General features: G+C 36.3%; 1 protein-coding gene across 1 annotated transcript in view; it reads left to right on the forward strand.

Annotated features, from left to right (window-relative positions):
• Positions 1-18,621, forward strand: part of LOC107717843 (CUB and sushi domain-containing protein 1-like) — a 373,583-nt gene that overhangs the window by 282,776 nt on the left and 72,186 nt on the right. Inside the window, 5 exon segments of the mRNA XM_016524723.1 lie at positions 3,159-3,255; positions 9,355-9,459; positions 16,236-16,354; positions 16,478-16,547; positions 16,654-16,770. Of these exon segments, the coding sequence (XP_016380209.1) occupies positions 3,159-3,255; positions 9,355-9,459; positions 16,236-16,354; positions 16,478-16,547; positions 16,654-16,770 (508 nt within the window).

Consider the following 18,621-nt stretch of genomic DNA (forward strand, 5'->3'; position numbering starts at 1 on the left):
ATTGCATGGTTCCGTCCCGTCCTACGTGAGATCAGATGGTAAACTGTCAAATTAGAGATGTCTGCGAATTCGACGAAGAAGTGTAAGTCCGGTCATCAAAAGATCTAAATATTTGTAGACTGGAAAGAAATGGAAAATTGACAGGCTTGTGCTGCAATTCTATGGATGTTTAGTCACGTGACTGAAAACTATGAATTGTGGCCTCTAAATGTGATAATGCTCAACACCATTGGTTCGAAGTGCTGTCAATGCTTTATAAAGCCTTTTTTTCCATGCCAGTAAAGTTACTGGAATCTCAATTTAGTTGCTGATTGCAATGCAGATTTTTTTCAAATAGGATACACATCTCGACCACAGAACGTCTCTGTTCATGGTATGTAAACACTCAATTCTATGTTTTAAAATATTGTCCTGGTCACACTGAGCCAATATTTATTCTGATGACTTTGACTGATCACGCTGTAACTAGTATGAGTAGCCTAACAAAATGCTTTCTCTGTCCAGATTTGACTGCAATAATAATAACTGACACTTCAAATCAACATTTAAATTTCAACTTTTACTAAATGTAGTCTTTAATAATGTCTGAAAATATATCAGTGAATAACCTGATACAAGTAACGGGCTTTATGTCTTAAGTTCTCACTCTGCATCAAACGGTTTATATGTATTTATATATAGGGCTATACTGACATCTAGAGGCTACACCCTGATATTGCAGATGATAAATGCATAATTTAAAGGTTACTATTTAGTAAAATTCCCTTAAAATAATACAAATATTAAAGAAAAAAATATTATTGAGCTAAAATCACAAAATCACAAATATATTTGTTCTCATATAACTCTGTCTTCATTAATTTGTATGTTCATCTATAAGTGTTTGGGCTGTTTAATATGAGGATTTTATTCATTTATGCCCCCCAGCACTCCCAGATAAAATATGTTCCCGCGTCTATGGGTAGGTCTCTGACTAAATACTGATACCTGGTGGTCAAAAGCAATAGCAAAAGTAATAGGTCAGTATTAGTAAATTGCAGACAAAGATTTTGGATAACTAGGTTGTCTTGTATGTTTGGTGCGGTGGGGGCCAACCTCATTTTCTTTCATAGGGCCCAAAATTGCTAGTGGCGCCCCTGCTTTTGAATGTTAGCATCACATATATAGCTTCCTATGTATGTTTTTTTTTTTTTTTTATATTAAGAGTGCAAAACATACAACATACGGTGAACACAAAACACAAAAACAGCAATAGAACAGCAATGATAATAACAGCAATGAAAATAAACAGTGATGACCATCTGACAATAATAGTAGTAGTATTCAAGTAGTACTAGCATGCATAATAGTAATAATAATAATAATAATAATAATAATAAAGATGGTGATGCTAATAATACCTTGTGATGACGGCAACAGTAATATCAATAATAATAATATGAATGGGTTTTCTAATCTAGTAGGTTTGCTCGGTATCTCACGTGATACGACGTTGCACTTGTGAGGTGAAGAGCTCCGGTACGAATCCTGTGGAGCTACAGTTCGACAAAACAGCTCAAACCCCCGTATAAGGAAGTTAAACTAGCATGGTTGCATCAGCGAATGCATTTTCATATCACTTTTGCATTCGTTAACACTATCGGGTAGGTTTAGGTTTGGGTTTTGATGAGGTATGTAATTTTCCAACATCATTTCAATTCTGAACCACCACAATACATACCTGAATCAACATAATAAAAACGCAGCAATACATGCCTGTACCAACATAATACAAATGTGGCCACGGTCACGTATTGAACACGTATTGAACGTATTGTCACGGGCATTTTAGCGCCACTCACTCACAAATTTCACTTTGAAACTGCTGCGAAACGGAGTAATAATGCTGTTGCAGAAATGTTGCCCCAAGTTCTTATTTCCAATGAGCCTGGGTTGCATTTTTATTAAATGCATTCAATACCAATCATTTTTAAAATTCCTGGCTGCTGTGGTATTTCAATATGTTAAAATGAAAATATTAACTAAATATTAACAGTTAATTAAAAATAATTAAATGCAGTGAAATTAAAGCAGTGCAATGTAGCCTAGTATTTCTCCACTGAATAAACAGCTTCAAAATCTCCTTATTTAAAGCAAGTTAACAGTCAGTAATAAAATGTAGAACTAAGACAGATTGACAGTGCTTGAAAATTTTCAGGTAATCTGACAGCTGTATGAAATATCCAAGTAAACATTTAAAAAATATATAAAATAAATCTAAATAAATTTCACTGTTATTCCCACATTACGGTTCCAAATCTGTACAGTTCGAAACAGTACGATGTTAGAATGTTAGATGCTTGGCAACAGACACCCAATCGCATACCTCATAATCACATGCTTTGGACAGTCACAGAAACAGCCATTTCAGCATTTGAGGTGGTGCTCTGAACTACTGATACTATAGAAAGTTGGCGTTGGTGGATGGTCGAATGCAAGACTGTCAGATTACCTCGTGTCTCATTAACCGGTGTAGCGTCTGGACCACTCAAACACACAATATATATTTTGTTAGCTAGATTTAACAAATACTCTGTAACACCCCAGGAAGCCGAACAGGCCCCTGGTTCCATAGCAACGCTGACACCAGATACATTTTAATTATTCATATTTCCTCATGAGCTGATTCGTTACACCGGCGAGAAAACATTACAATACAAAGTGCGTAATGTTACAATAATAACGCCTTCCATTCTTACTCGGTCTGCAATAACGTAATGGAACAGACAGATTACGTATCGTAGCCCTTGGCCCGAAGGATATGATTGGACGAACAGTTTATGGTCCTAGCCCTTCCACAGACAATATAAATACAAATAAATACATTTAGACCATATAACTTAGTGATTGCTATTGGGATGTGAAGAGACTGTCAACCAGCATAACAAAAAATTTCACCTACCCTGCCTTTAAGCTACAGTAGCACAAACAGCCTCTTTAGGTTCAGAGAGGGGGTGGAGAATTGTTACATAAAACAAAATTACTGTTTTTGGTTAAAGAAAACTTGACTACGATTTTAAGCAATGCTGAAAAAGTATAGCATATGGCCATTATGTGAATTCACGTTCATTGTGCAGAATTTTGTAATTTCATGATGTCTATCTCCATTTTCTGGGCAGATCCAAGTCATGAGTTTTGCCACCGAGCACAACTGGGACTCATTAGAAATCTATGATGGTGGCGATATGACAGCTCCAAAGCTCGGGAGCTTTTCAGGTTCGTATTATCTTTATTAATCCCCTTTTAATTGCTTATTTCAATAACAGTCTTTTGGAGTGATTCTGCATCTGATTTACAGAAGTTCTCCTAAAGCTCATTTGCATATCATGTAGTTCTTCATAGCTCATTACAGTTTCATATTGCAATAAAACTGAGCCAATCCCTGCCACTGGTTTTATGCCCCTGGATTCTTGGAAGTGCTGAAATTAGCTTCAGCCCTGGAAGGCTGTCCATGTGCCTTCCCTTACATAACAGATGAATGCTCTCATGTTACATTTGGTTGATTAACAGCATCAATTATTACACCCTTTTTTGGGTTCCAGTTGGAAAACCACTAGCCACATTTATTCCATCCCAATTCATTATCACACTGTTCTGGACCAAAAAGCTGAATGTTTGAAATTGAAAGATTGAATGTTTATGAGTATTATAAAGGCCACCATTACCACTTGCATTTTAATGTGTACAGTTTAGCTTTGTATTATTTTTTTTTTAGTAATTAATAGTTGCATTGTAATACTTTTGAAAAGTTGATATTTATGATGCCATATTTATTTAATATAATTGAGAGGCTGCATATGTAAAAATTTAAATTTAAAATTAACTTTTGAAGAGAAAAAATTATGATTAAAAATAGTGAAAACTGTAAGAGTGGCCAGTAACATGGCCTAAGATTTCTCTTAAACATTCATATAACTGTTAACCTAAAAACATGATATTGATTTAAAAAAGATAGAAAACAGCTAAACAGCTACCCAAAACAGTTTTAACAAGTGTATATTAAAATATACAAAGCATATAATGAGGGTTAAACAGAGCAAACAAACCAAATACAGACATATTAGATAAAGCTGTTAAAAAAGGGGGAAAAAAACACATCACAAAATGCATTTTTTAAAAAGTCTCACAGAAGGATTAGGAAGAGGGGGCAAGATCTTCCTTTGAGAGAGGAGGCTTAACCTTTTTGGGAACTCTCCCAGTAGACTGAATCGTGGCCAGGCCTCTAGCTACACTTTCAACACGGCTGTAATGAACTCCGCCTCTGTGCCACACTAGCATGCTGGTGAAAGGTCATCCAACCAGGGAGCTCCGTCTGCTCTAAGGCATGTGTTCAGTGGCACTTCACACTGTCTAGCACTCCTCACCTTCCCCAAGCCATATTCTCGAAAGCCGAGAAGCTCTTTAAATGCTAAACCATCTTCACCCGGTCTCCCGAGACACCTGATGCCAGTCTATGATTGAATTTGATGATAAAACGGCAATTTCCCCTCATTTAGATCTCAATGGTCCAAATGATACAAGCCCGGAGTCATTTGTGAGCATTGGTAAGACATGGCAGGGAATCAGGAGCCAGTGTCATTAGGCATCGTGTTTGGCTGCCCATTAAAATGCACTCTTCGCTCTCCTGTCGCCTGCGCGTCAGCCTTTTATATCCCCCGCACACTCGCCCATCACAATCGGTCGTTTCATTCTTCCTCTAGTCACAAATCCATTAGGATAATACCCTTAATTAAACTGTCAGATATGTTTTGTGTTTCTGTCTCTCCACACTTTTCATAATTGGGGATTAATTATTGCTCAACAAATACCAATTTAATTACAACTGCATGCATTGTGTGTGTGTGTGTGTGTGTGTCTTTAAAATATATCACTGTCATTATTTACCTAATTCTGACTGCACGTTATGAATCTGAAGATGAAAAGTGGTCGAGATCAGACTATAATCACTATTTCCCCAACAGAGGGAAGTCGTGGCCTAATGGTTAGAGAGTCGGACTCGTAACCCAAAGGTTGTGGGTTCGAGTCTCGTACTGGCAGGGATTGTAGGTGGGGGGAGTGAATGTACAGCGTTCTCTCCCACCTTCAATACCACGACTGAGGTGCCCTTGAACAAGGCACCGAACCCCCAACTGCTCCCCGGGCGCTACAGCAAAAAAAATGTCTGCCCACTGCTCCGGGTGTGTGTTCACGGTGTGTGTGTGTTCACTGCTGTGTGTGTGCACTTTGAATGGGATAAATGCAGAGCACTAATTCCGAGTATGGGTCACCATACTTGGCCACATGTCACTTCACTTATTTGACAAAAATCAGCTTCTTTTATATATGTATATATGGTTCTGCTGAAGAGACTGAAAGGAGCTGGGATCATATAAGCATAGACTAATAAGATACTGTAATGTTTTTGAAAAAAAAAAGTATCTTATTCTCACCAAGGCGGCATTTATTAAACAAAAACACAGTTATAGCAGGAATATTGTAACATATTATTGCAATTTAAAATAACAGTTTTTTGAACACCATTTTCTGGTGCTTAATGTTTTTGTGGAAACTATGATTGGTCCCACTTTATATTAAGTGGCCTTAACTACTATGTACTTACATAAAAAATAAGTACAGTGTATTTATTGTGTTCATATTGTATTGCAAAACACTTTTTCTGCTATTGAGGTGGGATATGGGTAAGGTTAGGGACAGGTTTGGTGGTATGGGTAGGTTTAAGGGTGGGTTAAGGTGTAAGGGATGGGTCAACAGTGTAATTATAAATGTAATTACAGAAATTAATTACAGATGTAATTACATGCAGATATTAGTTTTTTTTTCAAATATAAGTACAATGTAAAAACATGTAGCATTGTACAAAGTGCATTGTACCAAATTATTAATTTAAATGTAAGTACATAGTAGTTAAGGCCACTTAAAGTGCCCCTATTATGCCTTTTTGAATATTACCTTTCATGCAGTGTGTCATGTAGCTGTATTGTCATGAAGTTGTGAAGCCGACAGTGCACAATAATAAAGTTATTGTCTATCAAAAAAAGAGTTGGCTCGCAATCGTCTAAACGAATCGTCAGGAATTCAAATCTTATTCTGTTACGACTCTACGTCACGATTTGTTTCCGACACGTGCTGTACGCGGTAGACCAATCCAGAGCCATCTCTCTACGGCTCTGGACCAATCACAAAGGACTGTGCCATCTGACCAATCACAGCAGTGAGGGCTCACGGAAAGTAGGGGTTTAGAGAGACTGATTCTTTGAACTGCTTCGCACGAGTCGTTTACGAATAATTTAGAAATTAGGTAAAATTTTATCTATTTTTTGAGAAAACTAAGTGTTTTTTGACCTTGCATGCATGGAGACTCATAAAACAATATTAGCAACCTTAAAAATGGCATAATAGGGGCACTTTAATATAAAGTGGGACCCCATGATCCACTACCATTCAAAAAGTAAAGAAGAAAATAGAAAGAAGAAAAAAAGAAAACTAATACTTTTATTTAGCAAGGATGCATAAAACTGATGAAAAGTGACAGTAAAGACTATATACAGACTCAAATAATGTTAAGTATCACCGTTTACACAAAAATATTAAGCAGCAAAAACTGTTTTCAACATTGATAATGATAAGAACTTTAATAATAAACGAGCACCAATAATAATTGATAATAATTTAGCACCAAATCAGCATATTGAAATTATTTCTGAAGGATCATATGACACTCAAGACCGAAGTAATGGCTGCTGAAAAAAAAAGATCTTTGCATCACACGAATAAATTGCATTTTAAAATATATTAAAATAGAAAATAGTTATTTTATATTGTAATAACATTTCACAACATTGCTGCTTTTACTGTATTGCTGAATAAATAAATGTAGCCTCGGTGAGCATTAGAGACTCTTTAAAACAAACATAAAAATATTAATTATTCCAAACATTTGACTGGTATTGTATATAATCAAAATAATAATTATTATTATTAGTAATATGAATGCTACATTTACGCACATTTCTGTATAAATATGTATAGTTTTAGATTATTCCATGGAAGCTTTTTTTTTGTTTGTTTTTTGTAGTTTTTGTACTGTTGTGCTGCTCATGTCGCAAATTAATCAGCGCTTCACAGTTCCACACAATACCTCCCACAGCTTCAGTTGCATAGTGAAAATAAATGGACATGTGGTTGGATTTCAGTTCAAACTCTGCCTGTTCATCTCTCTTTTACCCCACACATTTCTGAGTCTGCCTTCTGCTTGCGATTTTTTTTCCATCTGTGCGGGAGCAACATCAGTGCTCAGCTTAGAAGGAATATCGGTCTGTAGTGTTTTTCCAATCGTGGGAATGTATTTTACAAAGAATCCTTCTTCTCAAATCCCCCTAATCTGTGAGGATGCATCACTCCTTGTCCTATTTGGCATCCAATGTGATTCCCTACTGTAATTGTACCATATTCTGTCTGGAAAAGTCCATTTAAGCTCATCCGAGTCTCATCTGAGCATTTTAAGATCTTCTCCAGATTGCCTTGTCCCTAATAGAGATGATAGACCGCTGAATAGCTGGACACTGGATGAGCTCTAGGGAGCTGTCAAACGTCCTCCAAAAATTATTAGTCAAATCATTCAAGCGCAAAGGAGCTTTTTTCAGGCTTTGGTCATCAGTCTAATGTTCTTGGACTTGGATCGACTGGAATATTAGCAGTCAGACCGGCAGGATGTTTTAAATGCGAAACATTTTTCTGGTAACTGCATGATACCATTGTGGGCATTTGTGTAAAGATATAAACAAGCCATGTATGAATAAATGCTACAGATGTGAGTTTGAAAGAGATAGTTCTTCTCAAACTAAACGGTTCTCTAAGCACATGCCATGGCTATGTGGGTGTATTTAAGCATTCATCGTGAGTCACTATGCGGCGGCGTACTAAGGCACTGAATACCATAAACAGTATTTGTTGATTCTTTTTACAATCTTGTTTACTCCAACCTTATTTACTTTTACACAGTATTTGAATTGTGCCTTCATTCCCACAGGGAGATAAAAATAATATGGGTAAAAGCAAATAAGCTTAAAGGAGAAAAGAAACTGGGAAACCTGCAGGAACCTGAGATTCTGATGTGATGCCTTGCAGAAATGTTATTTTTTGTGCCAGAGCTCAACTTCATGTATTGTGAGAGACAGTCGTCCATCATAAATCACATTCTTCAAATGCATTGATTTACATGTGCAGCCTGTAATGTTGCCATAAGATGGTACCACTTTGCAATAAGATTCCAGTTGTTAACATTAATCAAATAGTTAACATGAACTAACAATGAAAAAAAAAACTTCTAAAGCGTTAATACATTATTAAAATCAAATATTTTTTTTTTTTTCAGCAACTTGGCAGGAATGTCTTAATGATACAGTCTGTTGAATCCTGTATGTTAGAGAAAGGGTAGAAAATAGTTAGTTACACCAATTTTGGTGCAAAGAAACATATTCTAAAATGATAAATGTAAAAAAAAAAAGGCAAAGGGTCAAAAATATGATGAAAATAACCCCTATTACGTTACATATTAAAGTCAACATGAAATCTAAAATAAATAAATAAATAAAAAGACATGCACAGTCAACTTAAAATATAAAGTTAAAAACTGTTATCTGACATTCATAGAGTTCCCTAGGTGACACTTCACGCTTGATGGTATTTCGTTTAAGTAATTTTGTTTCTTAGAAGTTTTTTTTGTTTTCAGGTATGTGTTTATGTTATACATACTGTGTATGTTATACATACATATTATGTTATTTAATTAATGTTTATTGCATCATTTTAGTTCCATGCATGTTACCATGATGGTGTTTTGTATTTGGATTATTATTTTATTTTATTATAATTTTTTTACAGTGAACAATTAATCGGTTCACCCCTTGATCCACCCCTCCAATTGCTTGAATCTATTCTGGTACATAATGCACATTCTTCAATCCAACCAATTCCAGAAAGATAAAATTAAGTCCAACAGTTTTTCTCGCCCATTTCACTTAGAAATGTCTCAGTGCACTGCTGCACTGTTTCATGTTGACTTTAAGGATGTTATGTAGTATTCATGACATTTTCTCCACATATTAAAGATGTCACACTCTATATTAGGTATGTCCATACATGTATAAGCAGAAGGAAAATCCTCTTCTTTGAATCCAGAGTAGCATTAGCTGTTTTGCTTTTTAGTCTGATGATAAGTGACTCTTCCCTCTGAGCTGTGATGAAAGTTCCCCCCTGAGAGCTCAGAAGGATAGCGATTTCCTGCTCAGGCCCCTTTCTGGTGTTATCTTCCAGGTACAACGGCTCCAGCCTTGTTGAACAGCACCTCCAACCAGCTTTACCTGCACTTCCATACAGATATCAGTGTCGTCGCTGCTGGATTTCACCTTGAGTACAAAAGTGAGTATAGAACATGTCACTATGGTGCTTTCATTATCCTGAACCCTCTGCCCTTGGTAACAGTCCAGAGCAAGACTTGCCGCTACATTTCACTGCCAAACACACACGGCGGGGACACGGACACACATGCACACACACATGCACACACACTGAGCTGTATTTTTTCTCCTCTCACCGTTCTGCTGCCAGGTGAAGGTAGAAGACAGCATGCCCCAGCTCTCATTATTTGCTCGGCCGCGGCGTCTGTGTATGGTGATACCAGCACGAAGAAAATTGGAAAACAATGGGGATGCAGCTCAACCTTACATGGTTAAAAAAAAAAAAAATATATATAAGGGACTTAATGTCCCTTCAGACATGGTCTGAATTAACCCTGACTTCCAGTACTGCCAGTATATCTCTAACAACATTAAGTTTGAGTGTGTGTGTGCGCGTTTTTCTGTGACAAATGAGGACATAAATTTGTACAATGACATAGGTATTACAAGGAGAAGGTGACTTTTCAGGACATTACCCCAGGTCCCCACTTTTCAAAACGCATATAAATCACACAGAATGGAGTGTATTGAAAATCTGAAATAGCACAAAGTTTCCTGTGAGGGGTAGGTTTAGGGGTTGGGTTGGTGTAGGGCAATAGCACATACAGTTTGTACAGTATAAAAACCATTACGCCTATGGGATGTCCCCACTTTTCACAAAAACAAACCTGTGTGTGTGTGTGTGTATTTGCAAGCCTTTCAGACTGTGACCTTTAGTGTGCTCAGACCAAGCCTCATATAAACCACCATACCAATTCACTTTCTGTCCCATTTGTCTGTTTGCGAGGGCTGTGTTCTCAGGGGGACAGCCCAATTTATCCATTTTTCTTTCTCTCATCTGTGAAAGGGTTGGCTGCAGTACTGTTATGTGTTACTAGTCACGTAGATAGGTAGATGGAAAGTTTGATAATCTGAAAGAGCTTGAAATTGCAGTTGACCATTTTGATCTCATAAAAAGTTTTACATAACAGTATGTTGACTTTGTAAAGCCGAACTAATTAAACTCCATCAAAAACAGCATTCAGCACAGTAACTGCTCTGATACAGCGGAAGCAGTTTCAGTAAATGTATTGAATGACTTATCTGCATCTCTCTGGTCAGTAAACACAGATAAGTGCAATGTGGAGCTCTATGTGGAGCTCTATGAGTTAGGGGCATTTTGACCCTGCACTGTAAAAAATGACCGTGAATTTAACGGTAAAAGACTGTAAAAATGCTACAGTAAAAACCTGTTAAATGGTTAACGGTAAATTCCCCTACTATATACGGTGAAAAACTCTATTGGATATTACATGTATTGGATATTAATTTTACGGTAGTATACCGTTTTTGGAAGTGAAAAAAAACAGTGTGGGCTGAGTTTAGATCAGCTCCCCTCTTCTTTTTCTTTCTATGACTATCTTTATCGCTCTTTCGCTTCTTGTGCTCTGGCTTTTTTACTGTATGTGTTCTAGTGGATTAATCAGGGGCATTTTCTCTCTGGAGGAAAAGCAGAAAAACAGATGAGAAAATAACTGTACAGAAATGAGGCAAAAGAAATATGCATCAAACAATGTGAAAATGAGCCGTTTTAAGTAACACTGTCCAACAGCGTCAGCAGCTGATTTTATCCCTCAAAGTCATAATGTTCTCATCGAGCTCTGGAAGCATGTTGTGAATGTGTGTGTTGGTGTAACAGCACAACAGAACAAGCAGGACCTCCATTGTGCTGTAATTGGCTGATGACTCTAGAATTTCATGTTGGAAACCAGTTTGTGAATCAGCCTGATCGAGTCAAACTGGTTGGGAAGTGAACTAATTGCACTGTTAACAACTCAATCACATCATCACCAATGTGACTTGAACAGATATTCTGTGAGTGACCTGATTTTTTTAGTGACCTCTCAGATAAATTAAAGCACACCTCTAATAATGACACTTGTAATGTTTTTTGAGGAATATATTGACTAGTCTGAAAAAGTGATAATAAAAGTCAAACAACAATTAGTAGTAACATAATAAAATACACTAAATATGCTTGTTGCTTTATTATTGTGGTTACTGTAAACACTTGATGAGACATGAATCGATTTGACTATATAATCAAATTAATTGTGTTTTGTAAATACACTGAAAATGTATCAGCCAAATATATTAGCTTTTCTTAAATTGTGTTTATGGTTTTGGTTCAAACCTTACATTTTGATTTAATATTAATCAAAAGTACTTAATTTCCCAAAGACAAAAACATTCATACAATGTATAACAATTATTCATTATTATTCATAATTATAAAGACTATAATTAATTGATATATCTTCTTTAGACATAAGCCAAAATGTTACTTAAGGTAGGTCAATGTAATAATCTTCTGTATTTTTACAACTGCATTTCCCCATAAACAAAAGTTAAATTACCTATAATATGAAAGTGCAATTTTCACTTAAGTCAATGTTTGAGTTTGCTAACTATAAATAAAGACCATTTTGAAAGACTTTTTTTTAATCTTGATGTCTTTTTAAAATATGCATCATTTGCAACTTTTTTTTTTAACTTTAACTTTATTATCTCCAAGGGGGAAATTATTTTCCAGAGCACTGCACTTGTTTGACACACACAACATAACACACATAATACAAAAAAAAACAAAAAAACAGCTAAGACAGCCCTCAGCGATGTCTGTTGTTGAGATATGTGATGGCTGAAGGAATCAGGCTTCTTCCAAAACGGGCCCTCCTGCACCTCATAGCCCTGTACATGCGCCCTGAGGGCAGTGGGGCTAAATACTCATTAAGTGGATGTGTGGAGTCCTGTTCTATTGAAGTTGCGATGCGTATAATAGCTCTGTTATTGAGTTCTGTGAGGTTGGGTGTTGAAAGTGTACTAAACTCTTCTTAGTTTACAGTTACATTTAGTCATTTAGCAGACGCTTTTATCCAAAGCGACTTACAAATGAGGACAATAAAAGCAGTCAAAACTAACAAAATATATATATATATATATATATGGTTACACTTTATTTCGATAGTCCACTTTAGACATTCTATTAACTATAAGTAACTTTGTAACTACATGTCAACTACATGTCAACTATGTACTAAACAGAAGAAAAACAAAAACACAAGACAAATTAACAAAACCCACAATAATTTCTGTATTAAATAAAGCTGCCAGGCCTAAATACTATTGTTCCCTTTAACTTTTTATATAAAGATGCTTTTTAGACAGAGATGTTTGTGTCATCATATTGAACCATCTTCTCAATGCAAAGGGAAATTGCTTACAAATAAACTGCATAAAAGGGAACACATATGCACTATTAGTTTTCCCTCAATAAACGTATAATTAGGTGTTTCTTAATAGTTAGTAAGGTAGTTGTTAAGTTTAGGTATGGAGTAGGATTATGGGATCTAAAATATGGTCATGCAGAATGAGGCATTAATATGTGCTTTATAAGTACTAATAAACAGCCAATATGTTAGTAATATGCATGCTAATAAGTAAGTAGTTCAGTGATCGGAAATTATTTTCCAGAGCACTGCACTTGTTTGACACACACAACATAACACACATAATACAAAAAAAAACAAAAAAACAGCTAAGACAGCCCTCAGCGATGTCTGTTGTTGAGATATGTGATGGCTGAAGGAATCAGGCTTCTTCCAAAACGGGCCCTCCTGCACCTCATAGCCCTGTACATGCGCCCTGAGGGCAGTGGGGCTAAATACTCATTAAGTGGATGTGTGGAGTCCTGTTCTATTGAAGTTGCGATGCGTATAATAGCTCTGTTATTGAGTTCTGTGAGGTTGGGTGTTGAAAGTGTACTAAACTCTTCTTAGTTTACAGTTACATTTAGTCATTTAGCAGACGCTTTTATCCAAAGCGACTTACAAATGAGGACAATAAAAGCAGTCAAAACTAACAAAATATATATATATATTTGCTAAGCAATGTCTTCCGGATCATTAGAGAATCACAGGTATAGTTGTTTGATTATGGTTGGAGCTAAACTCTGCAGGAAAGTGGATCCCGCGAACCAGATTTGAGGATCACTGAACTAGTTCATAGTGAGAATTTAAAATAAAGTGTGAGCGACTTTCTTTCTTCAAATGAACATAAACTCAGAGATTAAGAAAACAATAATCTTTTTTTTCTGCATATAATTGGTCGTCTATAGATGAACACAACATTAATCCATTTGACCCCATTTGGTGAATAACTGTCTTAAGCGAAACGATAGATGAGTGAAAGAAGCATACACATATGAATATTTTAAACTTTACCGTCGTGTTCACTTTGTGTGTTTATTAAAGCGGTCCCACACACTTGCATTATATACACTGAAAATCTAAAAAATAAAGTCATATACATATGAGACGGCAGGTGGGTGAGGAAATGATGAGAGAATTTTCATTTTTGGGTGGATTTTAATGAGCCAGGTGTGATGTGAAAGCCAGAAACATGCAAACAGAATACAATAATGTGTTGATTTAATGAGGAGTGACATTGAATTAAAACATACAATATTGACACTTTTTGTGTTATGTATTCAGTGCTTCTGTCTGCAACAATTCATCTTTTAATTGTTTATTTGGGGCATTTAGAGTTTTTTCTCAGCAAATATTAATATATAATTATTTGCGACTAATGATCAATCCACTCCCTGGTAAGAACATCACTAAATGTGATTTACAAGTAATTTAACATACAATACTTCAAGTGATTTGTAACATAAAAAAAAAAGCAATCATTCCCACCAAAACATGAATTGTATTTAAATTCTTGTCACTGAATTTATTTGCACTCAATCTTGTGCGTTCAGCCAAAATACTCCATAGACAGCTAATGGCTATATATCAAAACAGACCAAAATAATGAATAAACTTAGCGACCTTAATATGCTTCCACACATTTGATGGCAAACTTTTGAACCCAGAAATATACCTGATGAACGTTATAACTGAAGCTGAAACTTGTGTGCATAATGTATGAAAACAAAACTCATTGCTTCTCACACCAGCTTCCATTGACCATATTTAATGTGCGTACGATAAAATAAAAATGCAAAAATGAGTACTTCTCAAGTTAAAAATAAAATTGTATGGAGTAAAAAGTACATTATTTTCTTCAAAAATGTAATCAAGTAAAAGTACAAGTTCTTGAAATTGTTCTTGAATAAAGTAAAAATCCCCCAAAATAACACTTAAGCACAGCAATCAAGTAAAATTACTCAAGTATTTTACACCTCTGCAAACTGAACAAAAAAGGTTTAAGTTGCAAACAATGATTTTCAGTTAAACCAGTATAAAAATGCACTTTAAATAAATGACATAGTCATTTAACTTGTTTCAGTGTATGTGAATAATATAAAATAGTATGTTCTTGTTGTTAGTGTAAGATAAATGCTGTTCCTTATGCCTTCAACCCAGAAACATCAAATATAACTGGAACCGAATTGATTTACTGAAATGGAACTGGACTAAAAAAAAAACTAAAAAAACCCTCCAACACTAAGAGGGACTTTGCCTTTTCATTTCAGGAGCATCGCATGCTACTCAGATTAATATATGTTGCAACATTAGCTTTGTTTAAAATTTGAGTATCATGTTGACTGATTTACTGGAGGGCTATGAATAAAGATGAAATGTGGTGAGAAAGAGAGGGTCTTGGCAAACCACTTCATTATGCAGCATCGCCATCAGCTTTGAGCTGTCATCTTTAGATCAGCTCTCAGAACATAAACCCTTTTCCTGCCCAGTTTCATAATACATCCTCTGAGAGACCCCACAGTAAAACATGTGAGAAATTCTGCTGCAGCATTACACTGAAAAATAAATAAAAATGTGTAATTTATTTAAAATGCATTTTTAAATTCATCTATTCATTTATAGTAGGTAAACGAAATTAAACTTTGATTAACAAAATATGAACATTCCTCTTTCATATTTTAGCTGATTTGTTCATGGTAAAATTAAGAAAAAAAAATGATTGAAAAATTATGATTTTGACTTGCATTAAGTAGCATTTGGCTTATGTCTAAAGAAAATATATTTAATAAGTACATGTGTCTTTATAATAAATAATCATTTTACTTTGTATGAATGTTTTTGTGTTTGGAAAAATAAATATTATTGATTAATCTTAAAAATCTAAATCTAAATTAAATCAAAAGTTTGAACCAAGCCAAAAATATAATTTGAGAAAAGCTATTAAATTTGACAAAAAAAAAGAGAGAGTATTTTTAAGATGACCCAATATTTTATTTATTTATTTATTTATTTTCCAGTGTACAATGCAAAATGATTCCCTTCAGATATAGTTTTTCCCTTAATGTATTATTGATTGAATTGTAGTGACTATCATAATCACAAAAGCAATATTCTCTTTTCATCTTTTTTCGTTTGTTTACGTATTTCCGCAGTACAGCTTGATCAAAAAGGTACACTCTATGAGTGATTCTTGCAAAAATACAGAAAAAAGCACACACCACTGTCACAAAAGCACAATGCCACCCGTCGTGCGAGGAATGCACCACACCACAGCCGTCACCATGGCAACACCCTCGCGCAGTCTATTATGGTCCCGAATTGACTCACTGAAATCGAGTGGATGAAAGACAGCATTAAATTACAATGAGCACATGCGTTCAGATGATTAGGAATACCTGACACTATAATTTTACCTGTTTATGACAGCTGTGACGTAATATGCTGAATCTGTATTAAGAACATGTGTTAATGCCTTCTCTGACCCATTTAGCTGTGGGACTGACGACGTGCCCGGAGCCTGTGATCCCGGCCAATGGCATCAAGAACGGTGACAGGTACATGGTGAACGAGGTTGTGTCATTCAGCTGTGAGCCGGGGTACGTGCTTCAGGTGAGTTGCTGATTATCCACAGCCCTGACACACAAATGCAACATGCTGCACCTGCACACGGGTAGAAAAGTGCAAAAACAAGATGGAGAAGCTGCTGCATCATGTGACCTCTTTGTTTTCCAGGGACATTCTCACATGACGTGTATGCCGGGAACCGTACGTCGCTGGAATTACCCCCCTCCGCTCTGTATCGGTATGTTTTTCCATAATAATCAGATGGCAGATTTTTTTAATCATATGGCTTTTTAATATTCAATCACCCTGGGCATTTTCTTTTGTGTCTCCTTATGTTTCTTCAGCGAAGTGTGGCGGTATCCTGTATGATATGAGCAATGTTGTCCTGAGCCCGGGTTTCCCTGGGAACTACCCTGGAAACTTGGACTGCACCTGGAGAATCATGCTTCCTGTTGGATACGGTGGGTGCGCCGAGAGCTGGCACTGGATCAGCTGTCTGGAGATTACAGCTTCAAATGCTTTCGTGTCCCCTTTATTTTGTACACTGCAGTGTGACCAGTGTTGAGGGGGAACTGCTTAAAATAGCGAATCTACTGACTTAAAAGTAAACATGAATTTGAAATAGACCCTGTTTATTTTCTTGAAGGGATGGTTCACCCAAAAATAAAAAATGTGTCGTTATTCACTCACCCTCATGTTGTTCCAAACCTGTATGAATTACTTTCTTCTGCTAAGCACAAAAGAAGATACTTTGAACAACATTCTTCAAAGAATCTTCTTTTGTATTTAACAGGCGAAAATAAATTCATAGAGGTTTGGAATAATTTGAGGATGAGTAAATAATGACAAATTTTCCTTCTGGTATGTAACACCCTGTGCAATTTTCTTTTTTAAAATTATTGAACATTTTTATTATTTATCTATCTATCTATCTATCTATCTATCTATCTATCTATCTACAGTAGTGATGGTAGGTAAAATGGCTTAAAATGATCCTTTCATCATTTCTCCAAACCTCTTATTCTTTATAGGCTACAGAATTTCATGTTGACTTAAATTTTTTTCAGTGGTGCTTGACCATAGCTGCAAATTTGGGATGCTTTCCACCAAGAAGAAAACCAAATTTTAGCAAACTGGTTTATTCATGTAATGACTCGGTTGAACAGAAAAAAACAATAAAAAAATAAAATAATAATCACTAAATGTCACTAAATAAACCCTACACAGCATTTCTGCTTGTCTTGCTAGGAAATAATAAGTTAAAATATCAATATTTGATTAAAGTTGTTCGAAATCAGAACATCTCGGTTACGTATGGTAACCCTCGTTCCCTGAAGGAGGGAACGGAGACGTCACGTCGTGACCGACGAATTGGGATATCGCTTCGATAGACCAATCTACTTCGAGTGTAAACTAAATGAGACAAGACACGTGAGGCAGCGATCGTGACCATCACCCGGTGCCAGGTAACGACCGCACCCAGAAACGCACGGGTGAAACGGCATCCTTATAAGGACGATCCGCCGTCTTTATAAAGACGCACCCGTGTAGCTCTTTTAGAGAAATTTGCTCTTTTTAGGAAATGCTCTTTTCGTGCTGAGGCGCACAGGGGAGATGGCCGCTTTGCCACACGACAGGGGGTAGTGCAGCCTGAAGTGTGCAACCCACTCGACACTGGAACGACCACCGCTGAAGCGCCGTCCCGCCAACACAGAAAGCTTCCGAGAGCGTGCTGAACTCGTAGTTCTCGAAATAAACATAGAGCAGAACGATGTTGTCGCTCGGCTCCGAAGCAAAAAGCTGGTATGCATTGCACCTGCTGCCTTATTATACTCACGCTGTGATCAGCGGCAGCTGGATGCAATAATTGCATGCCAATGTGCATTGGCTCGTTTAGTTTACACTCGAAGTAGATTGGTCTATCGAAGCGATATCCCAATTCGTCGGTCACGACGTGACTCGTAGTGACAGACTGAAAGGGAACTACGGATTCAATTCTGTTCCAAGACTGATAAATGTCAACGCTCAGTGTCCTTAATGCACTCTAAATCCACTTTTCAGAGTGATATTTGAGGCTAATCGTATCCCATGATTCTTCATGTTCAGAAATTTGTGCGGCCAGTGTAAGTAAAATAAATTAGATATTACAGTAAAGTGCTCCACATTTTATTGGTTCATAGATACGTATGTATACGTGTGCTTTTATTAGATGCACCACAATTAAACTGTGTTGTAGCACACAATTCTCTGTCAACCAATCAAAGTTCTCCAGTGAGTCTAGCTCCACCCTACAGGTACCGAAGGTACCGAAC

Source organism: Sinocyclocheilus rhinocerous, unplaced genomic scaffold (genome assembly GCF_001515625.1).
Source record: "Sinocyclocheilus rhinocerous isolate Xijiao unplaced genomic scaffold, SAMN03320098_v1.1 scaffold780, whole genome shotgun sequence".
Lineage (NCBI taxonomy): Eukaryota > Metazoa > Chordata > Actinopteri > Cypriniformes > Cyprinidae > Sinocyclocheilus > Sinocyclocheilus rhinocerous.